This window comes from Xenopus tropicalis, chromosome 10, assembly GCF_000004195.4.
Source record: "Xenopus tropicalis strain Nigerian chromosome 10, UCB_Xtro_10.0, whole genome shotgun sequence".
Taxonomy (NCBI): Eukaryota; Metazoa; Chordata; class Amphibia; order Anura; family Pipidae; genus Xenopus; species Xenopus tropicalis.
Window position 1 is genome coordinate 13,755,322 of NC_030686.2, and position 27,094 is coordinate 13,782,415.

The following is a 27,094-nucleotide window of genomic DNA, read 5'->3' on the forward strand; positions in this document are numbered from 1 at the left end:
CTTTGCTTCTAAAGAACAGGGTGGGTGTTGCTGTGAGCCTGGGCACGGGCCTAGGAAAAGTCGGGGAACAGGGCCCCATGAATGAGGTATTAGATAGTGGCAGGTGTAGCTCCCTGTATAGTACACTCTAGGGGTGTAAGGCAGTTAGGGCTGAGCTAGAAAGAGCAGTTCTGAGCTCCAACATAAGACTAACAGTTTTGGAGGTACTCCCCCAGGCCATATTGCCTGTAGTGTAGGGATCCTAGTGAATAGGGAATCAGGATAGAGAATTCCCCGAGGGGATACACTACTGTATGTTGCAGAGGTGAAGTTAGATTCCAGTCAAATCTGTCCACCGGGGAGTGTCAGTCTGTATTACACTCTGTATGTGGTGCTGCCTGTACCACTGGCCTCTAAGGCTGTATTGTGATTAAACCCTGTGGGTGTTCAATAAGCTCTTGTTGTTTTGTTGTTTGCAAGAACTTCTGGCGCCCTCTGTTTTTATTTTTCTGCATAGCAGCAAGAAAGGTGTAGTTGCACAACATCCTCACCTTCCTCTTCCCCTTAGCGAAGGCCCATTCTGGGTGAGAGTGTACAGGGTAACCCATGTTCTACTGGTACCAGTCCGGGAAGGCAGCTATTGAGCTGAAATAGAGGTTACATTTATATACAGTATATTCACACACAACTAGCACACAATAGAAGATAAAGAAATACAAATACAACTGGCCTTAGTGCTATAGAGAGAGTTTAATGAGGGTCTAATAAAGCAGGGCATCAATAGTCCAGGACAGAAAGAAAAAAAAGTGAAAGCAGCTGCTATTTTCTGCTGATCCGGTTGGACTAACATCCTCTGACATAGGAGCTGAGGTTCTTTCCTCTACAATATTTTTTCCAGGGTTCCCTGTAAGAAAAAATAATTGGAGGGTTATATATATAAAGGGGTGGTTCACCTTTAAGCTAACTTTTTGTATATTATAGAATGGCAAATTCTAAGCAACTTTTCAATTGGTCTTCATTACCTATTTTATAGTTTTTGAGTTATTTGGCTTCTTCTTCTGATTCTTTTCAACTTTCAAATGAGGGTCACTGACCCCATCCACCAATAAACGATTGCTCTGTGAGGCTACAATGTTATTGCTATTAATATTTTTATTACTTATTTTCCTGTTCAGGCCCTCTTTTATAAATATATCAGATTCTTATTCAAACCACTCCCTGGTTGCTAAGGTAATTTGAAGTCTAGCAACCAGATAACTGTTGAAATTCCAAAATGGAGAGTTGCGGAACAAAAAATGAAATAATTAAAAAAAACAAAAATAATAAAAAATGAAGACCAATTGCAAACTGTTAGTGTGATCTCTACATCACACCCAAAGGTGGAAAATCATTACAGGGATTACAAATTAACTTTATTACAATTTCATGTAAATTTTTGACACGAACATATAGGGGGGACATTTAAAAAAAATGTGATACAGGTATAGGACCCATTATACAAAATGCTCGGGACCAAGAGTATTCCGGATAAGGGGTCTTTCTGTAATTTGGATCTCCATACATTAAGTCTACTGAAAAATAAAAAAAATATTAATTAAACCCAATAGGATTGTTTTGGCTCCAATAAGGATTTACTATATCTTAGTTGGGATCAAGTACAGGTACTGTTTTATTATTACAGAGAAAAGGGAATCATTTAACCATTAAATAAACCCAATAGGGCTGTTCTGCCCCCAATAAGGGGTAATTATATCTTAGTTGGGATCAAGTACAGGTACTGTTTTATTATTACAGAGAAAAGGGAATCATTTAACCATGAAATAAACCCAATAGGGCTGTTCTGCCCCCAATAAGGGGTAATTATATCTTAGTTGGGATCAAGTACAGGTACTGTTTTATTATTACAGAGAAGGAGGGGTAATAAGGGAAAGGGTACTTGAATACATTGCAGTTCACAATACTATATATTTGTGCCAGCATGGTTTTATGCGTAACAGATCTTGCCAGACTAATTTAGTCGCCTTTTATGAGGAGGTGAGTAGGAACCTCGATGCTGGAATGGCAGTTGATGTCATCTACTTGGACTTTGCTAAAGTGTTTGATACAGTACCTCACAGAAGGTTAATGATCAAATTGAGGAATATTGGCCTAGAACATAATATTTGTAATTGGATAGAGAACTGGCTGAAGGATAGAGTACAAAGAGTGGTGGTAAATGGAACATTTTCTAATTGGGCCAGTGTGGTTAGTGGAGTACCGCAGGGGTCAGTCCTTGGTCCTTTGCTTTTTAACTTGTTTATTAATGACCTGGAGGTGGGCATAGACAGTACTGTTTCTATTTTTGCTGATGACACAAAATTGTGCAAAACTATAAGTTCCATGCAGGATGCTGCCGCTTTGCAGAGCGATTTGACAAAATTAGAAAACTGGGCAGCAAACTGGAAAATTAGGTTCAATGTTGATAAGTGCAAAGTTATGCACTTTGGTAGAAATAATATAAATGCGAACTATCTACTGAATGGTAGTGTGTTGGGGGGATCCTTAATGGAGAAGGATCTGGGGGTTTTTGTTGATAACAAGTTGTCTAATTCCAGGCAGTGTCATTCTGTGGCTACTAAAGCAAATAAAGTGCTGTCTTGTATAAAAAAGGGCATTGACTCAAGGGATGAGAACATATTTTTGCCCCTTTATAGGTCCCTGGTAAGGCCTCACCTTGAGTATGGGGGCAGTTTTGGGCTCCAGTCCTAAAGAGGGATATTAATGAGCTGGAGAGAGTGCAGAGACTGCAACTAAACTGGTAAAGGGGATGGAAGATTTAAACTATGAGGTGAGACTGTCAGGGTTGGGGTTGTTTTCTCTGGAAAAGAGGCGCTTGCGAGGGGACATGATTACTCTGTACAAGTACATTAGAGGGGATTATAGGCAGATGGGGGGGTTCTTTTTTCCCATAAAAACAATCAACGCACCAGAGGCCCCCCCTTTAGATTAGAGGAATGGAGCTTCCATTTGAAGCAGCGTAGGGGGTTCCTCACGGTGAGGGCAGTGAGGTTGGGGAATGCCCTTCCTAGTGATGGGGTAATGGCAGATTCTGTTAATGCCTTTAAGAGGGGCCTGGATGAGTTCTTGAACAATCAGAATATCCAAGGCTATTGTGATACTAATATCTACAGTTAGTACTAGTGGTTGTATTTATAGTTTATGTATGTGAGTGTATAGATTGGTAGGTGTGGGTTAGGTGTGCTGGGTTTACTTGGATGGGTTGAACTTGAAGGACACTGGTCTTTTTTCAACCCTATGTAACTATGTAACTATGTAAAAGGGAATCATGTAACCATTAAATAAACCCAATAGGGCTGTTCTGCCCCAATAAGGGGTAATTATATCTTAGTTGGGATCAAGTACAGGTACTGTTTTATTATTACAGAGAAAAGGGAATCATTTAACCATTAAATAAACCCAATAGGGCTGTTCTGCCCCCAATAAGGGGTAATTATATCTTAGTTGGGATCAAGTACAGGTACTGTTTTATTATTACAGAGAAAAGGGAATCATTTAACCATGAAATAAACCCAATAGGGCTGTTCTGCCCCCAATAAGGGGTAATTATATCTTAGTTGGGATCAAGTACAGGTACTGTTTTATTATTACAGAGAAAAGGGAAGCATTTAACCATTAAATAAACATGTTGCTCACCACCCTTTGATGTTACTCCCAATGGCCTCAAAGTAGGCGCCATTTTTATATTTCTGGCTTGGAGGCAAGTTTTGGAAGCTCAGAGACACAGTTTTACTCCAAGCAGAGCCTCCTGCAGGCCAGCAGCCTACATGGGACTACCAAATAGCCAATCACAGTCCTTATTTGGCTTCTCCAAATAACTTTTTCATGCTTGTGTGGCTCACCAACACTCTTTACATCTGAGTGTGACTCACAAGTAAAAAAGGTTGGGGTCCCTGCATTAGAAGATCTCATATTATTATTACGTGTTTGAAAGTTCAGTTATTGTAGCATTTACAGTTAAATACAACAACACGCATTTGTTTCGTCATTTCAATCAGATTCTAAGAATCCATTTTTGACATTTGCCTTTCAGTCCTGAACTGAACATGGGAAGGAAGATATTTATCATTTTTAGAGATGGTACTTACCAAGCTGCCAGACCATTGGGATCACTCACAATTCTTTTTACGCACTTCACATCATCTGCGATGTTTGTATTTAACAAATCTAAAAAATATAAAGAAAAAGAATATATATTCAATAAAAAATCAGAAATCTCTTCTTCATTTCCTTCTACATATCCCTTTGTTAACCTATTGGGATATACATGTTTGTTGTTATTTGTATGATTAATAATGTATCCCCTTTTGTGAAATATAAGGATATTATGAGTCCATGAGGAGTTCTGTGACTATATAAAAGCACAAGTCTGAAGGCCGAGGTCAAGGAACTCAAAGGTGACTTCTACTATCCTCATATTTCACAAAAGGGGTACATTATTTATTATAATGCACACGTTTCCTTGAGTCATGTGACAGGAATGACATCGCTAAGCACTGATTATAACTGCAGTAACTGCCAAAGCACCAATTATAACTGATATAACAAGCACCTTATTCATCACTGGATGAAAAGTTGGGAAAAACATTGGGTTTCTGTATCAGTTGCAAATAATATATCTTACTTCTGCATGGAATTCGACACACATTCTTGCGTCCTGGGGTTTTTCCATCGTCGCACCACCAGTAGCTGTTGATCTGGAATATGCCATACTCTGTTGGGCTTCTATGCAGGGAGGTATCGTATCGACTCGCATGATAAGCCAAGCAGACAACTGGAAGAAGTAAGAAACTATGAAATTCATTTACAAAAGAGAGTTACTATTTTTTTTAAATCAACAACATGAAAAGATACTTACAGTCCCCCAAGGAATAACCTTTTATGCCAGCAAGCCCACCTCTCCGAATGGCTCTCACTACTGAGCATCTATCCAATGCCCAGCTGTTACCAGCAAGAGCAGCAGCAACTACGATCATCAAACAGATCTTCATTATGAATTTGAGGGATGGCTGGTACCCTTCCTATATTTATATCCTAAAGATGTGTTACACAATAGTGAGGAGCAGCTGTGCCGATAAGGGCTACTCCTAGGTAAACAACTAATCGACAATGATGAAAGGCACAACAGGTGGAACTTTGAAGCAAATTTTTCATGTTCAGAAATATTTCCTGCATATTTATGTATTATTATATCATTATTATTATATATAACTAATATTGGCCAATACCTCCAGCCCTGAAAATAAACAGTAGATTTCCTGATCATGTTCCAGAGATGGGGCCATAAAAGTTTTGGTTCAGTTTACAGAAGTGCAAGGATCATATCTAGACTTTACACGTTTGCGTATATTGTATATTATATCTAGTATAAGTCAATCTAGAGCAACTGGATTAGCTAGGTAAGCATTGAAGATGTTTCACTACTCATCCGAGCAGCTTCTTCAGTTCAACTGACTGGTATGGAAGAGTTCATATGCTGAGGACTTCCCATACCAGTCAGTTGAACTGAAGAAGCTGCTCGATGAGTAGTTAAATGTCCAGTTGCTCTAGATTGACTTATACTAGATATACCATGACCCGGATGAATGAAAATCTTCATAGTCCATAGACTATGGGGCCGATTCACTAAAGGTCGATAACGCTTATCGCATTGTTTTTTGCACGCGATAAAGTGTGAGTGTGAGCTTTTGGCAACACAACATGGACTTTGCAGTGGGATTTTTTCAAGTATGTGTTGGCCCTAAAGTGATGCAGCCTCCAGTTTTTAGGTAAATGGTAATTTTCAGAGCAGTAGTTTTCAGAAAGTAATGGTTACATGTGTAATAGCATGTGCTAATATGGCATGTATGGCTAATATAGCATGCGATTCTTATTACACGGTGCAAATTATCGCGCATGCATTAAAATATCACGTTAAATCGGTCATCACGAGTTAAATAACGCAAAGAACAGCCACTATATTTTTAATTATTTTACTATTTGTACAGCAACTCTCTCTTTTAAAGATTCTTAGCTGTATATAAAAGGTATTTATAAGTTGTGATCTGTGCCAATGGTTGTGGTACTAAACACTAGGGGCCATTTATTTACTACATCAGAGCTGTGGGGCCACAAATTTCCTCCAGTCATTTGCACTAAAAATCCAATTAGTTAAATAGGAAATGGTGGTGCTCAACCAAGCTGCCTGCCTCCTGTTCCAAACTGAGTACAGCTGCGCCACTTAACACATCGCACTGTGGGGACCATTGTGGGTAAAAACATGGCCATTGGGCCCCAAATTGCACTTTGCAGACTGTGGTAAGAACGTGACCTCTCCTGACTTACTAAGCTGTCTACACATGTATGTATGTATAACTTTATTTATAAAGTGCTACTTATGTACGCAGCGCTGTACAGTAGAATACATTAATACCAACAGGGGTATTAAAATAGATAAATACAATGTATTACAATAAGCACTAATAAATACAAGATACAGTTGCAATAAGTTAAGAGTCAAAGACACAAGAGGATGGAGGTCCCTGCCCCGTAGAGCTTACAATCTATATGGGAGGGTAACTTACAGACACAAATAGGCAAAAATAAGTGCTGTAGGTCACAGTGGGTGACACTACAATATAAGTGCTGGTTCCCAGTTCAGGTGCTGGGCGAGTGCTCCAAAAGGGAGTCTTTTAGTTTGGTTTTAAAAAGACTGAGGGAGGATTCTCTCTGGAGGAAATCAGGGAGGGCATTCCCAATGTAAGGGGCAGCAGGGCATAAAGGTTTAAGGCGGGAAACAGCAGTAGTAGTGGGGGGTGCAACCAAATGATTGCTCTGCGAGAAACGAAGGAGTCGGCCAGTTACAATTTCTATGTTTATATTTTTAGGGCAACTTGAGCTTTCTGAATTTTTGTGTAATTCCAATTCTTTAGGAAGATATACAATGATATATCAGAAATATATTTTATATTATGCAGGACAGTACCATTGATTTGGAAAGTCCTGTGTCTCCTGGATAACACCAGATTTGTTTAGTTTTATCTAAAATGCTGCCTTGTATGAATCAAACACTCCCATTATAAGAGTACCACATTTTTTAAAGCACCACTCCAGAAATTAGCATTCTTTAGACTTCAAAGCCAAAAATTCCACTAACAGTAGGTCTACCCCATACATTATGAAAAAAACACTTTCCGACAAATCCAAAATGGGTAAATATGTTTTTCTACTCCAGACTATCCACCTGTAATCCGTTCCTCAAGTCAGCGGATTTTGTAACAATTTCTGAAATTTTTGAAAGATCACCTAAAAGCTTATCATTATGTACCAATATAAAACATCATAAATATGAACTCCAGGGCTCTACTGAACAGTTTGATTATCAATGTGATAGATTTACCTAAGTATGTGGCATGTAGGGGCCCCCAAATATTAACAGTGAATGTAATTTCTGTTATTTTAGCTCAATTGACATATTTATTACATTTTTTGTACGATAAAGCTATTAAAAAGTGGGTTTACCATACCATATATTAAGTACACATGTGTATAAGTAAAAATTCTCTAAAATGGGTAAATATGTCCCTTTACTCCAAATAACCAAACTGCAAATCTTTCCTAAAAGTGGAGGCTTTGTAAAATTAACAAAAATCATCTCAAAGTTTCCATTTTGCAGCATATTATATCCCACATTTTATTAGGCACCAAGATGAAACATCCTAAAAAGTGTAGTTTTACCTGTTTATGTGGCATATTGCAGGAGCGGCCCTGATACATGTATAGGGACCCATAGGGTTAAATGGCCCAGTGGCTTTAAATCCCTACAGGTTCAGTTCCCTTAGTTGCTGGGCAGAAGGGAATGTATCTAAGTGAGTTAATTTACATATGTGTGCTATTGGCTAGCAGGTATGGTGACCACTTCCTGTCTCACTTTGGTATAGTGCTGGGAAAGGAGTGGCACCTTCCTGTTTGCTTTCACCTGAGGAACAAGGTGGGTGTTGCTGTGAGCCTGGGCACGGGCCTAGTTAAAGTCGGGGAACAGGGCCCCATGAATGAGGCATTAGATAGTGGCAAGCGTAGCTCCCTTTATAGTACCACTCTATGGGTGTAAGGCAGTTAGTGCTGAGCTAGAAAGAGCAGTTCTGAGCTCCTACATAGGACTGGCAGTTTTGGAGGTATCTCTCCCAGGCCATATTTCCTGTAGTGTAGGGAGCCCAGTGAATCCCTGAGGGGATCCACTACGGGTTGTTGCAGAGGTAAAGTGAGATTCCTGTCAAGTCTGTCCTTAGGAGAGTGTCTGTCTGTGTTATACTCTGTATGTGGTGCTGCCTTTACTACTGGCCTCTGAGAAGCTGTATTGTGAGTAACCCTGTGGATGTTCAATAAACACTTGTTATTTTGCTGTTTGCAAGAACCTGGCACCCTCTGTTTTTATTTTTCTGCATAGCAGCAAGAGAGGGGTAGATGCACAACACCCTCACCTTCCTGTTCCATTTAACGAAGGCCCATTCTGGGTGAGAGAGTACTGTAACCCATGTTCTACTGGTACTAGTCTGGGAAGGCAGCTATTGAGCTGAACTAGAGGTTACACATGGCAGAGAGGACTTGGGTTACATATAACCAAAGTGGTACCAGTATAAAATGTAGGTTTACGGCACTGGATGAAATATATGATATGGTTTGCATTGGTTTTGAAGGCAAAATGAGAACACAAGGAACTGATTGCATCTGAGACAAGGACTAATCCTAAAAACATTTTCAAGTATGTAAATAGTTAAAAGATGAATGTATGCCTCTGTTAAAATATGGAGACATTTTGTTTACAATGTTCCACAAACCTATATTTTTTTTCTCAATGTATACAATACAGGAGTCAGAGTTGTGTCAGAGTTATGTAAATGTAAATAAATTGCCAGTGGCAACTTTTATCATAAGTAAACCTTTTATCATAAAAACCGCTATAAAGACTCTATAGAGCCCCCAATATAGCACACCTTTCCCTCTGCATTCAGTTTCATGTAGATTATGTATTACAAGTAGCTTAACTGTAGTTCTCTATGCTACTTCCTAGTCTGGAATGAAGCTCCACCTCTTTTTCATTGCTGAACTCTCCTTCTCTCTTTAACTATGAAGATGGTTGAAGAGCATGTCAGGCGCATTTCTGATTGATATCCAATGGAGCAGAAGCTCAAACATGCACAGTAGACACCTCTTCAACCATCTTCACAGTCAAAGAGAGAAGGAGAGTTCAGCAATGAAAAAGGGGTGGAGCTTCCTTCCAGACTAGGAAGTGGCAGAAAGTGCTGTTGTTGAGCTGCTCATGGTACAGAATTTACTCGAGACTGAATGCAGGGAGAAAAGTATGGTATTCTGGGCATTGTTTCCAGGCATTTTAGCCATAGAGAAAAAAAGGTTTACTTATTCTTTAAAGGAGACATATCCTATAAAAATTAAGAATGTACCAGAGAATTATACTCCTCTAGATATAGAAGGATTGTGCTTAAAAAAGTTGTGTTTCTGACTGATTTATTGAGAAATTCCACCAAAACTCCGCTAGTCCCGCCCATCAGTTCCACTTCCTGCTGGCTGAATTCTCTGGGTGAGCTGGGGAGCCGGCGGCCCTCCGTACACTGCACTATAAGATAGGAACCAATCAGCAGCTAGGCTGACCTGATAGGGAACTGAAGCCTGTCTGTGCTTGTGTGAGTGCAGGGCTGTGATTGGCTCCCCCTCCTACTGTGCTTCTGGCAGGGACCGTTAGTACACGCCCACTCTCCATTTCAAACTCGGAGGGAGAAGTGAGAGGATCTATAGGGAGCTCCAATAAAGGGGCCATTGTTACAGATAGGGTTAATGTTTAGCCCAAAGGGAAACCAGCACCGTATATTATTCATAATTGCCTACAGGATTAGGGGTTTTCCCATTTATCCAATATGTCCCCTTTAAGCAAAATAAATGCAGACAAGGGACCGGGGCCTGATGGAATCCAACCTTCGAGTTTAGCTTAACTTCATTTTGGCTACTTTTATCTGGCATGCCTTTTATTTGGACTGGAGAAAAGTGGATGTAATTCAAATATTTAAAAAGGGATTGTCTCCTCAATCTGTAACTTTAGCATCTGTTGTAGGCTAGCTATTCAAGAGTTTGTTACGGGATTTCATTCAAGGTTAAGTTCCAAAGAATGGCATTATCACTAATAATCAGCATGGTGTTATAAAGACAGATCATGTCTGAATATTTAATAGCTTTTTATGATGAGATAAATAGTAACCTGGACAGCAGGGATGCAGTAAATGTGATATACTTGGATTTGGCCCAATCGTTTGATACAGTGCCGCATCAATGTTTGCTTTTCAAGATAAGGGCTGTTGGTATTGGTCTGTTGGTATTGGTAATGCTGTTTGTACAGAGAGGTATACATGGAGAACTGGCTAAAGAATCTACATTCTCTACTTCAGAGATCCCCAACTTTTTCCACTTGTGAGCCACACTCAGGTGTAAAAAGCATTAGTGAGCCACAAAAACATCAAAAAATGTTCTTTGGGAATGCCAAATAATGACTGTGATTGACCAGTGATTGATCAGGTAGCCCCATGGGGACTGCTGGCCTGCAGGAGGTTCTGCTTGGAGTAAAACTGTGTCTCTGTGCTTCCAAAACTTGTCTCCAAGCCAGAAATGTAAAACTGGCACCTACTTTGTGGCCACTGGGAGCAACATCAGAGGGTGGGGAGCAACATGTTACCCCGAGCCACTGGTTGGGGATCACAGCTGTACTTGGTTTAGGGTTCTTAGCGGGGTGCCACCTGGATCTATATTGGGTCCACTTTATTTAATTTGCTCACATTATGGCGAGATCCCAATTAGGGCCATTAGGAATGTGTCATCCTTAAAAGGGGATCTGGACAAACTTGCAGTCTCAGTGACTAAATGTTGATAAATAATAATGAGTTATTTGTTCTGCCAGGTTTGGATTGGCTGCGGAATTCTGCATTTTTTGGGAAACTGCTGCAAAAATTTGTTGTGACAAAAATTCGCAAGAGTGAGGAAAAAGTCTCTGTTGCGTCAAAAAGGAATTAGGGGTAGGCAGAAAAAGGAATAGGGTGGGGTTCATGCCTTTATTGTCTGCTTACCCTTACTTTGGACTGCCCTGGTGTGCCTGCCTAAGAATTTATTGGTTTCATGCATTGGAATTAGGCAGCTTGTTACAGTCTCTCATAAACCTAAAAAAGATTGAAACTTCATGTTGCTTAATGTAAAATTTTGCCGGTGCCGCGTGCAAGTTTAGGGAGACAGCGGGAGCTTAGGGAGCTAAATGCGTGGCTAAAGTCTTGGTGTAGGAAGGAAGGGTTTGGGTTCCTAGAGCACTGGGCTGACTTTTCCTTGGGGTACAATCTATACAGCCCTGACGGATTGCACCTCAATGGAAGGGGGTCTACTGTGCTAGGGGAGAGAATGGTTAAGAGGCTGGAGGAGTGTTTAAACTAGACATGGGGGGGGGTGGGTGAGCTAGAATTCCATGGGAAAATTAGTGTAGACGGGGTAGGGGGACTAGCAAAGGGTTGTGGGGGAGGAGTGAGGGGGGCATATAGTTTATCAGATAAGGAGCTTCCGTTACAAGGAAAGCAGTCTCATAATTGCCTTAGCTCTAATTCTCCCTTAGCTAATGTAAACATCAGAGGGAGAAGTAATAATCTCCGCTGCATGCTGGCTAATGCGCGTAGCTTGTCGGGTAAATTAGGGGAGCTGCAAGCTATTGCATGTATTGAAAATTATGATTTAATAGGTATCACTGAGACCTGGTGGGATGATAAATGCGACTGGGCTGCGAATTTAAATGGGTATACGCTTTTTAGGAGGGACAGAGAGATTAAAAAGGGTGGAGGGGTTTGTCTTTACGTAAAGTCAGACTTAAAGCCATGTAATAAAGACATTACCAATGAAAACGTGGAATCTCTTTGGGTGGAAATTTCAGTAGGGCTGAAGGTCACAAAGAAAATGATCATTGGTGTATGTTATAAACCACCCCGTATAGATGAGGGGGATGAGTCCCAGCTATTGTTGCAAATGGAGGAGGCTTCAAAACTGGGTCAAGTTGTTGTTATGGGGGACTTTAATTATCCGGACATTGACTGGAGTAATGGGGTGGCTAAGTCAGAAAAAGCTAGTAGGTTTGTAAATATGCTAAATGACAACTTTTTATTTCAGGCGGTTCAAGAACCCACTAGGAATGAGTCTATTTTGGACCTGGTGATTTCTAATAATGCTGAACTTATCTCTAACATTTGTGTGGGTGAGCATTTGGGGAACAGTGATCACAACATGGTCTCCTTTGAGATAATGCTGCAGAGACAGCTCTATAAGGGAGTAACTAAAACGCTCAATTTTAGACGTGCAGACTTTGCCAGTATAAGGGCATCTCTGCAATGTGTCAACTGGGAAAGGCTTTTCATGGGGTTAGACACAGAAGGAAAATGGAACATCTTTAAAACATTGCTTTGTAGGTATACACAACAGTATATCCCCCTTGTAAGCAAGGAGAGGCAGCGCAAAGCAAAACCTTTATGGCTGAATAAAAGTGTTATTGTCGAGGTTGGTAAGAAAAAACGTGCTTTTAGGGCATTCAAGTTAGCTGGGGCAGCAGAAACTTTCATCAGGTACAAGGAAGCAAATAAAGCAGCAAAAAAGCTATCAAGCAAGCTAAAATAGAGATGGAAAGGGATATTGCAGCTAGGAGTAAAAAGAATCCAAAATTATTTTTTAATTATGTGAATAGTAAAAAAATGAAGCAAGAAGGGGTGGGAACTTTATTATCACGGGGGGGTACGTTGGTTGATGAAAACGGGGAAAAAGCTGAAATTTTGAACTCTTATTTTTCATCTGTCTATACATCTGAGGAGCCAGATAATGAAGGCTTCCCTTGTAATATGCCCAGTGCTAGTAATTTAGCTACTGACGCGTGGGTCACTCAGGAGGAAATTCAAAAGAGACTTGAACATGTAAAGGTAAACAAAGGTCCAGGGCCGGATGGGATTCATCCCAGGGTATTAAATGAGCTGAGCGCTGTGATTGCCAAACCTCTTCACTTAATTTTTCAGGATTCATTGAGGTTTGGCATGGTGCCGAGAGACTGGCGGATTGCTAATGTGGTGCCGTTATTTAAAAAGGGATCCCGTTCTCAGCCTGAAAACTATAGGCCTGTTAGTCTGACATCAGTAGTAGGAAAACTTTTGGAAGGGGTAATAAGGGATAGGGTACTTGAATACATTGCAGTTCACAATACTATTAGTTTGTGCCAGCATGGTTTTATGCGTAACAGATATTGCCAGACTAATTTAGTCGCCTTTTATGAGGAGGTGAGCAGGAACCTTGATGCTGGAATGGCAGTTGATGTCATCTACTTGGACTTTGCTAAAGCGTTTGATACAGTACCTCACAGAAGGTTAATGATCAAATTAAGGAATATTGGCCTAGAACATAATATTTGTAATTGGATAGAGAACTGGCTGAAGGATAGAGTACAAAGAGTGGTTGTAAATGGAACATTTTCTAATTGGACCAGTGTGGTTAGTGGGTACCGCAGGGGTCAGTCCTTGGTCCTTTGCTGTTTAACTTGTTTATTAATGACCTGGAGGTGGGCATAGACAGTACTGTGTCTATTTTTGCTGATGACACTAAATTGTGCAAAACTATAAGTTCCATGCAGGATGCTGCCGCTTTGCAGAGCGATTTGACAAAATTAGATAACTGGGCAGCAAACTGGAAAATGAGGTTCAATGTTGACAAGTGCAAAGTTATGCACTTTGGTAGAAATAATATAAACGCAAACTATCTACTGAATGGTAGTGTGTTGGGGGTTTCCTTAATGGAGAAGGATCTAGGGGTTTTGTAGATAACAAGTTGTCTAATTTCAGGCAGTGTCATTCTGTGGCTACTAAAGCAAATAAAGTGCTGTCTTGTATAAAAAAGGGCATTGACTCAAGGGATGAGAACATAATTTTGCCCCTTTATAGATCCCTGGTAAGGCCTCACCTTGAGTATGGGGGCAGTTTTGGGCTCCAGTCCTTAAGAAGGATATTAATGAGCTGGAGAAAGTGCAGAGACTGCAACTAAACTGGTAAAGGGGATGGAAGGGTTAAACTATGAGGTTAGACTGTCGAGGTTGGGGTTGTTTTCTCTGGAAAAGAGGCGCTTGCGAGGGGACATGATTACCCTGTACAAGTACATTAGAGGGGATTATAGGCAGTTGGGGGATGTTCTTTTTTCCCATAAAAACAATCAACGCACCAGAGGTCACCCCTTTAGATTAGAGGAAAGGAGCTTCCATTTGAAGCAGCGTAGGTGGTTTTTCACGGTGAGGGCAGTGAGGTTGGGGAATGTCCTTCCTAGTGATGGGGTAATGGCAGATTCTGTTAATGCCTATAAGAGGGGCCTGGATGAGTTCTTGATCAATCAGAATATCAAAGGCTATTGTGATACTAATATCTACAGTTAGTACTAGTGGTTGTATTTATAGTTTATGTATGTGAGTGTATAGATTGGTAGGTGTGGGTTAGGTGTGCTGGGTTTACTTGGATGGGTTGAACTTGATGGACACTGGTCTTTTTTCAACCCTATGTAACTATGTAACTATGTAACTATGTAAAAGTAATGCTAAACATTTATTGAAGTAATTCAAATATAATGTACTGTTGCCCTTCACTGGTAAAAGTTGTGTGTTTGCCTCAGAAACAATAGTTTATATAAATAAGCTGATGTCTGGTCATTGGGGTAGATTTTCAAACTGAAATAGGGCTAAATGGCACAGGTTACATAGAAGATAACAAATAACCTCCATTGTAGTCTACAGAGCATATCTGTTATCTGCTATGCAACCTGTGCCTTTTCTCTTTTTCTTCCAGTTTGAATGGGTACTCCCTGTGCCAAACAGAAGCCTATTTATATAAATTATGGTAGTGATAAGTAATGAGTAGTGATGAGCGAATCTGTTCCGTTTCGCTTCGCCGAAAAATTCGCGAATCTTTCAAAAGATCCGCGAAACGGCGAAAAATTCGCGAAGCGGCGAAAATGTCGTGCGACAAAAAAATTGTCGCCCGCGGCTATTATTTTGTCGCTCGGCTATTGTTTCATCGCCCGCGGCTATTATTTTGTCGCGCGGCTATTGTTTCGTCACCCACGGCTATTGTTTTGTCGCCCGCGGCTATTGTTTCGCCGCCCGCGGCTATTGTTTCGTCGCTCGCGGCTCTTATTTTGTCGCCCGCGGCTATTATTTTGTCTTGCGCTATTGTTTTGTCGCGCGACTATTATTTTGTCACCCGCGACTATTCTTTTTTGACGCCGGCGACAATTTTTGGATGTGCCGCGAATCCATGCCTGGCGAAACTTTTTCGCCCATCACTAAAAATAAGGGCTGTGATTGGCTATTTGGTAGCCTCATGTGGACTGTTAGCCAGCAGGAGCCTCTGCTTGGATTACAACTGTGACTCTATGCCTCCCAATACCTTCAAATGCACTGAAAGCAACATCAAAGGGGTGGTGAGTAGTGATGGGCGAAATGTTTCACCAGGCATGGATTCGCGGTGAATTTCCACGTTTCGCCATTGGCGGATTGTTTCTGAAACGGATGAAAAAATTCGCTGCGGAAAAATTCACTGCACGTCCAAAAGTTGTCGTAATAGCCGTGCGATGAAATAATAGCCGCCGGCGACAAAATAATAGCCGCGCAACTAAATAATAGCTGTGGGTGACAAAATAATAGCCGCACGACGAAATAATAGCCACGGGCGACAAAATAATTGCTGTGCGAAGAAATAATAGCCGCATGACGAAATAATAGCCGTGGGCGACAAAATAAAAGCCGCGCGACAAAATAATAGCCGTGGGTGGCAATTTTTTTTGCCGCACGACATTTTCGCCGTTTCACGAATTTTTCGCCGTCTCTCGGATCTTTTGAAAGATTCGCTAATTTTTCAGCAAAGCGAAACGGAACAGATTCGCTCATCGCTAGCGGTGAGCAACATGTTCCTCACGAGACACTGGTCGAGGATCACTGCCCAAGGGACTTCCACAACCAGAATGGAAAAAGATGAAAATGCAATTTACAGATATCAAGACACTTTTTGTTCTACGTTAAGTATTTATTTATAAACTGCTTGTACTTAGAAAAACACAGAAAGCTATTTGTAGATCAAATTTGTATACTAAATAAATAACAGATATGGTTGTCTCACATTAGGGTCACATAAGGCTAAAGGCCTAGGGCAGTGCACATAGGGGGAATTGCCTTTGCTCTTTTCATACTGCACTTGTGCTTGTAAATGAGCCTTTATGTTTTTTTTAACTTGAAAGTAATAAAGATAAAATTCTTTTATTGTATGAATACCATTAATAACAGGAATTTACTACTTTTAAGCTACAATTAAGCTATAAATTATAATAAACATTAATATTGAGCAATGTGACATTCTGCCACTAGATGTCCTCACTTTCACACCTGTGTTAGCCCTGAACTCGCTTTATAAAACTTTCTCTTCTGTGTAGTGGGCTGTTTATTCAATGTCCCATTTATATTTATGCCTTATTATATTGATCATAATAGAGTTCCATATACCCCTTGAAAAGCCTGGGGCCATAAAGGTCTCATGGAGTGCAGGACCTCTATGTACTGTAACTGCAGTTTGACAGCCTACAACTACAAAAAGACAGAAAAAAAATTATGGGAGAAGATTTGCAGTGCAGCTAATACAGTTTCTTTCCATCTGTAACAACCTGCATGGAATTGTAGGGACTCATAGGGTTAATATGCCTCTATGGCTTTAAACCCTACCCTTTACTTGTTCTCCTTGTTACTGGGTAAAGGCCCCTGTATCTAGTTAGATGTTAGCATCTTGTGCATTATTGGCTAATAGGTAGACCACTCGTTTCACACTCTAATATAGTGCTTAGCAAAAGGGTGGATCTTCCTCTTTACTCAAGTGGAAGTTCAACTGAGTCGGGTATCAACAGGGCCCCAGTAAAGCCTTACCCTAGAGCAGCGATCCCCAACCAGTGGCTCGGGGGTAACATGCTGCTCCCCAACCCCTTGTATGTTGCTCTCAGTGCCCCCAAACCAGGGAGTTATTTTTGAATTCCTGACTTGGGGGCAAGTTTTGGTTGAATAAAAACAAGATTTCCTACCAAATAAAGCCCCTGTAAGCTGATAGGGTGCATAGAGGCTGCCTAATAGCCAATCTTAGCCCTTATTTGGCTCCTCCATTAACTTTTATGGTGCTTGTGTTGCTCCCTAAGTCTTTTTACATTTGACTGTGGCTCACGAGTAAGAAAGTTTGGAGACCCCTGCCCTAGAGAACCAACTAAATTCTAGCAAAGTCAGGAAACAGGGACCCTGTGAATGAGGATTAGTGATTAGTGAGAGCAGGATAACATCTGTCATAGCACTGCTCTCACAGTTTCTGGCTCCAACCAGGAGAGATAGCAGGGAGTATTTTCCCCTACAGGCACTGTTGCCTTAGTGTAGGGCCGCAGTTAAGACACACTTGTCAGGTTAGTTCCTATCCCTGACCCATTGTTCGCTGTTGGGGGCCCGTTGACATTAAGGTACACATCCTGAGGATACCAGATAATTATCCAGACCACTCTCCACAGTGGTGCCGTGCTGTTTGGCTGTCTTTATACTGCCCACACTTGGCTGAGTTGGGATAAAACGGTGGACACCATATCTTTCTACCAGCTATGCCTTATTAGATAGATAGATAGATAGATAGATAGATAGATAGATAGATAGATAGATAGATAGATTCAACTTTATTGTCATTACACAAGTACACGTACAAGGCAACGAAATACAGTTTAGGTCTAACCAGAAGTGCAATTAGCAGAAAGTACAGGATAAGGGTATAAGTTCTAAGTGCATTTAAAGGGATATGTGCAGGTCGAGCTATAGGTACTTATTACAGAAGATTCACTGGTGAGCATATATACAGACTACAGATTACTAGTAACCATGCTTATGAATTTACAATGGATGAATCATATATAAAGGTATCATTAACTGTTAGTCAGAAATTTGCAGATAGATATGAACATAATATACAGGTTGCTAATTTCTACAGACAGGAGTTTACAAGTGAACATTTACAGATGAATATGGACATAGTGTACAGGAATTTACAAGTAGACATGTGCGAAAATATACTCAGTTTTACAAATGTATTGTAAATGGGTATTTGTATTTTTATATTTTCAAACAGATATGTACATTGTGTTGCAATATTAAATAATGTAAAGTGTAATTAGTATAATGGTAAGAGTATAGGGTTGGAGATGTAAACAGGTGTCAGTGGGGGGCAGAGTTCAATAAGGAGATAGCTCTATGAAAGAAGCTGTTCCTCAGTCTGTTGGTTCTTGACCTGAGACATCTGAAGCGCTGTCCAGAAGGCAGGAGAGAGAACAGTTTATGGGCGGGATGAAAGTAATCCTTAAGAATACTGCGTGCTCGACGCACACAGTGTTTCTTTTGAATGTCCTCAATGGCTGGAAGTGGAGTCCCTATAATACGCTGGGCAGTTTTCACCACTCGCTGCAGTGCCTTACGCTCAGCAACAGAACAGCTTCCATACCAAACTGTGACACAGTTGGTTAGGATGCTTTCTATTGTGCAGCGATAGAAGTTCACCAGAATAGTTGAAGACAGCTGATTATTCTTTAGTGTTCTCAAGAAGAATAGACGCTGGTGGGCCTTCTTGACCAGGCTAGAGATGTTAGTAGCCCAGGATAGGTTCTCCGAGATGTGGGTCCCCAGGAACTTGAAGGATGAGACAGGCTCAACAACCATCCCATTGATGTGAATGGGTTCATGTGAACCACTTCTTCCTTTCCTGAAGTCCACAATGAGCTCCTTGGTCTTATTGGTGTTAAGGAGCAAATTATTGTCCGTGCACCAAGTGGCCAGGTGCTTGATCTCCTCTCTGTAGGCAGACTCATCGTTGTTGCTGATGAGGTCAATCACTGTTGTATCGTCTGCAAACTTGATGATGTTGTTAGATCCATACACAGGCCTGCAGTCGTGGGTGAAGAGGGAGTAAAGGAAGGGGTTAGCACACAGCCTTGTGGTACGCCAGTGTTAAGCGTGGAGGTAGTGGAGCAAATATGGCCTGACCTAACATGCTGAGGTCTGTTGGTCAAAAAGTCCATGATCCAATTGCAAAGTGAGCTGTTAATATCCAGATCTCTCAATTTGGTGATTAGTTTGGAGGGTAAAACAGTATTAAAAGCTGAGCTAAAATCCACAAACAACAGTCGTGCATAGGTGTTTGTCTTATCCAAGTGTGTGAGTACAGAGTGCAGCGCTATGGAGATTGCATCATCTGTGCTCCTGTTGGCACGGTAGGCAAACTGGTGTGGGTCTAGTGAAGATTGGAAAGAGCCTTTTAGGTGTGTCAGGACTAGCCGCTCAAAGCACTTCATAATGATGGGTGTGAGTGCTACCGGGCGGTAGTCATTCAGGCACGTTGGGCTAGCGTGTTTCGGCACTGGCACAATCGAGGTAGATTTAAAGCATGCTGGTACAATTGCTTGGGCAAGGGACATGTTAAAAATGTCTGTAAATACCCCAGCAAGCTGCTCCGCACATGCCCTCAGTACGCGCCCAGGGATACCGTCTGGTCCAGCAGCTTTGTGCACGTTGATCCTGCTCAGTACATTGTATACATCAGATGAGGTAAGTGTGATAACTGAGTGGTTGGGTGAGGCAGTGATCTTGGTGACATTTTCTTTATTATCTTTCTCAAAGCAAGCATAGAAGTCATTAAGCTCATTCAGAAAGGAGACATTAGTGGCTGTGGAGGTGAAGTGACTGGATTTGTAGTTACTGATGGCCTGGATACCCTGCCACATTCGCCGAGGGTCAGAGTGTAAAAAGTGCTCCTCTAGCTTTAGTTTGTAGCAGTGTTTGGCCTTTTTGATGCCCCTCTTCAGATTAGCCCTGGAAGTGCTGTAAGCCTGTGCATCACCAGATCTGAAGGCAGTGTTACGTGCCTTCAGTAGGAGACGCACCTCCTTGTTCATCCATGGCTTCTGATTAGGGTATGTGGTGATCTGTTTCTGGGTTGTGACACTATCTATAGTAGTGTTGATGTAATCCAGAACAGAGGAGGTGTAGCTGTCTAAGTTTGTGTGAAAGCCACAGGTGGCCTGAGTAGCAAACACACTCCAGTCTGTGTGTAAGAACCTGTCCTGGAGTGTGAAGTCTACCCCCGCTGGCCACACTTTGATGGTCTTCACTGATGACTGCACACGGTTAATGAGTGGTACAAAGGAGTGAGGAACAAAGAAAGGTGGTCTGATTGTCCCAAGTGGGGGAGGGTGTCCACATTATAGGCTTCAGCCATGTTTGTATATACATGGTCTAGAGTTTTGTTTCCTCTGGTGTGACAGAAAATGTTCTGGTGAAATTTTGGGAGTACTGTCTTTAAGTTGGAGTGATTAAAATCCCCCGCAACAATAAAGGCAGCCTCCGGGTGAGAAGTTTGTTGTTTGCTGATGGCTGCATGAAGTTCATTCATAGCAAGCTTGGCATCAGCGTCAGGAGGAATGTAAGTGGCAGTTATAATGGTGGAGGTGAACTCCCGTGGCAGATAGAATGGTCTACACTTAACCTGCCTAATCCATTTTTGTGAGTATTGCATAACCCTGTGTAGCATTTGTCTTGGAAAAATAAATCAGGTGTGTTCTGTTGTATTGCAAAAGAACCTTCTGGCATCCATTCTTTCATTTACTTTGCACACAGCCTACGTGAGTTGTAGTTGCACATCCCCCTTGATCTTTCCACATAGTGAAAGCCCATCCTGTGTGTTAGAGTGTTATAAGGCCTATCTAGCTGGTCTGGTCTGTATTCACAGCCAAAAAGGGGTTACAGAATACAAGGATAGAATGACACAGATCTTGATAGTGATCTTTCTTCTTTATTCCTATTGTCATACAGCACTTGTGGCCTTCCCTTATAATTGTTAGTCCCCATGCAGTTTATGGGCTGAGATAGAAGGCTGGCCTATGTAAGCATGTAATTAATATTAATAATAGATTAAGAAAGAGAGTCTACAAGTTTATCCCACTGAATGGTCCTGAATATATATATAATCATACAACAAAAGTATTCAGTGAGAATAACAACTATTTATTGGCTCAGAATTAAACAAACAATTAAAGAAAATCAAACATACTATACCAAACAATAGATAGGTGCATCCCAGTGCCTCATGGTACCCACACTCCTAACACGTTTCGCACCATTGGGTGCTTCATCAGCTATGTATGCATGTTCTGGTCTGGCCTGGGGGTAGATTATGGATCAAGAGTTGGCAATAGGGGCAGCCTCAGCACCATGTAAATATACAGACCACAGTAGAAGTCAGATGAGAGGGTTCCTGTGAATGAAGGATAGGTATTGGTAGACTAGATCTTGTTTTTGTTTGCTCTATAAAGATATTCAGGGCTAGCTGTCATAGCACACTAAAGCTTCTGGGCTGTGTGGAAAATAAAGGGTTAGTACCCTTAGTACCAGAAACTGATGTGGCAGTTAAGAATCCCTTGGTGTTGACTTTGGACCTTCAGTGCAGTGACTGGAACACAGGTTAGATTTACTTCAGTCTGTAACTAATAGCTCTGCTTGGAATTTAATCTTACATAAATGAATTGTACCTGGTAAGGGGGAGAGTGTATCAGGACATTCAAAAAATGTAATGAACCGTATTGACCAGCACTAGGCTAGATAAAGCCAGTAGGCCAATTAGTCCTTTTGGCCTCTGCGACATCGAGCAGACAGATTTCTTACCAACACCACTGTGAACCAAACTATGAGACCCAGATTTTAGCATTTGCCATTATTCACATTGATTGAACAATGCCTGGCACACAGTGGAATTGATTTTCTCATAGCCTTGGCAGCAAGAGATGCCACAAAGGTATGCCAGTATTGGTGTAATTCTTTAGAAAATTCAGAGGAATTGGGGGCTCCTAATCTTATTTCTTTGTGAGGTTACAGAAACAGTAACACCCCAAAAAAATAAGTGTTTTGATGTAATGATATAAAATTTACTGTTGCCCTGCACTAGTAAAATTGGTGTATTGTTTCTCTACTAAATAATATCAAAGGGAAATTAGATATGTATAAAGTAAATAAACTAGTATAACTATTAAATAATCATCCACTTAATACTAGGTGGGTATGTATAGGTCTGTAGCGGATACATAAAGAGACCCAGTTGTGTACACCCCAGGTCTAACGCTATGTAGAAGGAGTCTAGAATCCCACTGCAATCAAAGGTAACTTTGGTCAAAAAGCAACTGTCCAGAAAGTGATCCGGGTGCATAAAGGCCCCGAACTTGAAGCAGGGAGAAGAAGAACCAAGCGAAATCAAGGAAAAGACTTCAAACACGCCGGACAGCAGGATATCCCTTTAGAAAACGGTTTTATTAATCCATTAAAAACATCATTCCTGGGGGGGCGCATGCGTGCCACGGAATGAGGCAGTCGCACTAAAGCGGAGCTCCGCATCAAGCAGGGAAAGCGGCCCGCCTACAGCTTCCGTACGGCTTCGTTTTTAGCCCAGGGCACCGATTAAGGCAAGGGGAACACACAGCCATGGGGAAACGCCGACCAAAAGAACAATTGGGAACGATGTCCCCCTACCTGCATAAATCTCAGGCCCAGCAACAGCGCGCCCAAGATGGCGCTGATGAATCAGATCAGGAAGCACCTCCTGACTCCTCGCCTGCTAGCTCTCCCGGACACACTGATTCTGCACTTACTCACCTGCAGCAACAACCCGGTGAGACAATTTCACATTCCATAAATACAGCTGATCTAGTTACAGTTCAGGTACTCTCCCAACAACTGGCTGACTTACATGAGAAGCTGACAAGCTCCATTACAGATACAATACATTTAGCCCTTAAAGATATACAAGCAGATATATCCAATTTGGGAGAAAGAACAGACCAGCTTGAAACTAATATGGATGAACTGACTGTTCGCTACAACCAAGTTGAACAGGAAAATTCATCCCTATGGGAAGAGCTAGCCGCATTAAAATCACACACTGAGGATCTAGAAAACAGATCTAGACAGCAAAATCTACGAATTAGGGGAGTCCCTGAAGAGATCACCCCACAGGATATCAGAACCTACCTGCGATCTCTTTTTTCTAACATTAATCCAGATCTACCAGTTGAAGCATGGCGCTTCGATAGAGCGCACAGAGCCCTGGGAGCCAGACCAGCGAACATCAACTCCCCAAGAGATATTATTGTATGCTTCCACTATTTTGAAAGCAAAGAGAGCATCATCTCTAAAACCAGAAACATCCAGCATGTCGACCATCAAGGCCACAGAGTGCAAATCTTTCATGATATCTCGCCAATTACACTGAACAAACGAAGGGAGCTCAGACCTGTAACTCAGAAACTGAGGGAACATAACATCTCCTACAGGTGGGGCTTCCCATTCAAATTGATTGCAACGAAGGGGAATCGCCAATATATTCTCCAGGACCCCTCCCAGGGCCCCAAGCTTCTTCAAGACCTCGGCCTCGCTCCACTGGACCCAAAGCTGCTTCCTCTGAATCGGAAGAGACAACCGCCGGACCACCTTACGCCGATCTGGGAAAAAGTGAAACCAGGGACATCCAAATCAGATCCCCCACCACAAACCACCTGATCACATTCCCTCATCAACCAAGGCTTACTACAAAATCCCTCTCTTGATGGAGGAACCCCGCGAGCAGTAATTTTTTGAATACAGCCCCTTCCTACGGTCACCTGGGACGCTCCCCAAATCCAGGCAAGGTGTGCCTGCGGAAACCTCCTCATTTCCTCTGAACTGGTAGAGGAGTAGTTTTTCACTTTTTTCCTTTTCTTTTTGGTTATATTTGTTATTATATACCTACAAACTTTCTATTTTATATACTTGGTTCCTATACACAAGAACGATATGCTGTTTACATTTGTTCTTATACTAGGTTATTACCTTATAATTACTACCCCAATACCCCCAGGAGGGCACTCAACCTTTTTGCTGAATCCAGGGTCTCAGGTCACACTAAATGCAAATGGGTTATTTTATATAGGCCATAGGTGCTATTTACAATGTTTTATATCTGGTTATCCATACATGTACTTTATTAAGCGTTATTTAATATTCTGTCGATATGGTTAAGATACTAACGTTAAATGTAAATGGGCTTAACAGTGTAATGAAAAGGTATATGCTCATTAGGGAACTACACAAAATACGCCCAGACATTGCGATGATCCAAGAGTCACATTTTAAGACCTCGGAGAATCATACCCTTAAAACTAAACTGTACCCGACTATTTACCAAGCTACTGCGAACTCTAAAAAAGCAGGTCTTATCACACTAATCCATAAAGATTGCCCGTTTGAAGTCAAGACAGTGCAAACCGACCCCAGAGGCCGATATTTAATTTTAGACGGTACTCTAGAAGGTAAAACCCTTAGATTGACGAATCTCTATTCCCCTAATAAAGGTCAATTACGCTTCATTAAGAGTACCCTAACCAGAGCAAAAGGGGACCATCAAAACCCCACAATTATAGGAGGGGATTACAACCTGGTACTATCTGAGAACAGGGACCGATCACACCCCTCCCAACTTCAACAATATAAAATACAATGCCAGAGATTCAGGCAACTAATACGCAGACTAGACTTGAGGGATATATGGCGTATTCATCATCCCAATGAGAGAGCATATACCTTTTACTCAGCATGCCATCAATTGTACACTAGATTAGACTTCTTTCTAGTATCAAGAGATCTCCTCTCCTATACAGCCACCTCAGATCTGATCCCCATTTCCTGGTCTGACCATCATGCGGTAATTTTAGATATTCAGCTATCAGTTCCAGCCAGGAGATTCCCCCACTGGCGGCTAAATGAAGCTCTCCTGAGCGACCCCCACACATGCGCAGATCTCACTCAGGCCATCCAAGACTATTTTATAAACAATATACACTCAGTTGACAATCCTACTATTCTCTGGGAAGCTCATAAAGCATTACTGAGGGGTAAACTCATAGCCATAGCATCCGCAAAGAAAAAAGAGAAGTCCCATACTAAGGTAACCCTAGAGCGAAAACTTAAACTTCTGGAACATAAAGCGCATATTCACCCATCTATTAAAATACGTAATGAGATCCTTGGGGTTCGTAGGGAACTCAATTTACTAACATCGGGAGACATAGAGAAAGCTTTAAAATGGACACGGCAGAAATTCTACGAAAGGGGAGACAAACCACACTCACTTTTAGCTAGAAAACTCAGGGAACAAATAGCACATGCGGCAATAGTCTCAGTCAATAAAGCTAATGGGGAAAGAACGTTCTCACCAAAAGAAATAGCGAAAGCCTTTCAAGATTACTATACAGAACTCTACAATTTACCAAACCCTCAGGTATCAACACAACCGGCAGAAAACAATCCCAATCAAACCTTTTTAATAGAGAACGTTCACACTACACTCTCACAGACAGAGGCAGAATCCCTAAACAAAACAATAACAGAAGAAGAAGTTAAGGAGACAATTAGATCTTTTCCCGCTTCTAAAGCACCAGGCCCAGATGGCTTTTCATATGCATACTACAAAAAATTCTCCTCACTTCTCATCCCACACCTAACAAAACTCTTTAACTCATTCTTAGCAGGCAAACCAATACCACATACTATGTTAGCGTCATACATCACTCTTCTGCATAAAGAAGGCAAAGATCCAAACTTATGCAGTAGCTATAGGCCAATTGCTCTATTGAACTCAGATCTCAAAATTTTCACCAAACTCTTGGCAAATAGACTGGGACCTCTCATGCCCAAACTCATAGATTCAGACCAGGTGGGTTTCATCTATGGTAGGCAAGCGGGAGACAACACACGCAGAGCAATAGATTTGATAGATATAGCTAACAAAACACAAACCCCAACCCTGCTACTCAGCTTAGACGCTGAAAAAGCGTTTGACCGCCTGGACTGGAATTATATGTTTGAGCTTTTAGCACATCTAGGCATTAGAGGCCCCTTTCTTAAGGCCATCACAAACTTATATTCTGAACCCACTGCCACTTTAAAACTACCAGAGGCCTCCTCTGGCCAAATACACATCCGCAATGGTACCAGACAGGGATGCCCCCCTGTCGCCTCTTCTTTATGCACTGAGTATTGAACCTTTAGCGGCAGCCATAAGAAACCATAGAGACATCACTGGTCTCAAAATCAAAGATCGAGAATATGTAATCTCACTCTTTGCGGATGATGTTCTTTTAACATTAACTAACCCTGTGATCTCCCTTTCTAATTTACACGCACTCCTAAGACAATACAGTAAGCTCTCAGGATACAAACTAAATGTGGATAAATCAGAAGCATTGCCTCTCAATATCCCATCCCAAGTTAAAGAAGCTTTGATGTCCAAGTTTCATTATAAATGGAAAACTCACTCACTCAAATATTTAGGCATACAATTAACTAAAACTTACAGCCAACTCTACAACACTAACTTTCCCCCATTACTCAAACATATCAAGGCATCCCTCCACAAATGGAGCACCTACACAATCTCCTGGTTGGGGCGTATCACAGCAATTAAAATGACAATTCTCCCTAAGCTATTATATCTCTTTGAGACTCTCCCTGTTGCGGTTCCAAAAACGACCCTCAAGGATCTCCAAGCATCTGTTTTTAAATTTATTTGGGGCAAGCGTAGACACAGAATAGCTAGAACAGTTATGATGGCTCCTAAAACACAAGGGGGCCTAGCAGTTCCCCACATAAAGGCATATTATGAAGCCTCTCACTTACGCCAGATATTAGGATGGACAACATATAATCCCACTAGCAAATGGGCACAAATCGAATCCCTTTGGATATCCCCAGTGCATCCCAATTCCCTTTTATGAGAAATAAAGGAAAAGGGGCAATCATTGATCTTATCTCCAATGCAGTTTACTCTGGCAATCTGGAAACAATGTAAAGCTAAATACCGTCTAGCTAATCCACATTCTAGACTTACACCTC

At 41.4% G+C, this 27,094-nt stretch overlaps 1 protein-coding gene across 1 annotated transcript; it reads right to left on the reverse strand.

Moving 5' to 3' along the window:
• Positions 1 to 709: 709 nt before the first annotated feature.
• LOC100493330 (lysozyme C) lies at positions 710 to 5,358 on the reverse strand. The gene is made up of 4 exons (XM_002935707.4): positions 4,895 to 5,358; positions 4,661 to 4,810; positions 4,125 to 4,203; positions 710 to 883 (listed from the first exon to the last, which is right to left on the reverse strand). Exons 1-4 carry the CDS (start codon positions 5,025 to 5,027, stop codon positions 823 to 825), a joined length of 423 nt encoding a protein of 140 aa, XP_002935753.1. The 5' UTR covers positions 5,028 to 5,358; the 3' UTR covers positions 710 to 822.
• Between the last annotated feature and the right edge of the window lie 21,736 nt (positions 5,359 to 27,094).

What these genes read in the sequence shown, in the direction of transcription:
- LOC100493330 (XM_002935707.4), bottom strand. Translation starts at nt 5,027, where the DNA reads ATGAAGATCTGTTTGATGATCGTAGTTGCTGCTGCTCTTGCTGGTAAC. An exon ending in GTGTCGAATTCCATGCAGAA is followed by an intron (nt 4,204 to 4,660) that starts GTAAGATATATT and finishes TATATTTTTTAG; the next exon opens with ATTTGTTAAATACAAACATC. An exon ending in CCCAATGGTCTGGCAGCTTG is followed by an intron (nt 884 to 4,124) that starts GTAAGTACCATC and finishes TTTTTCTTACAG; the next exon opens with GGAACCCTGGAAAAAATATT.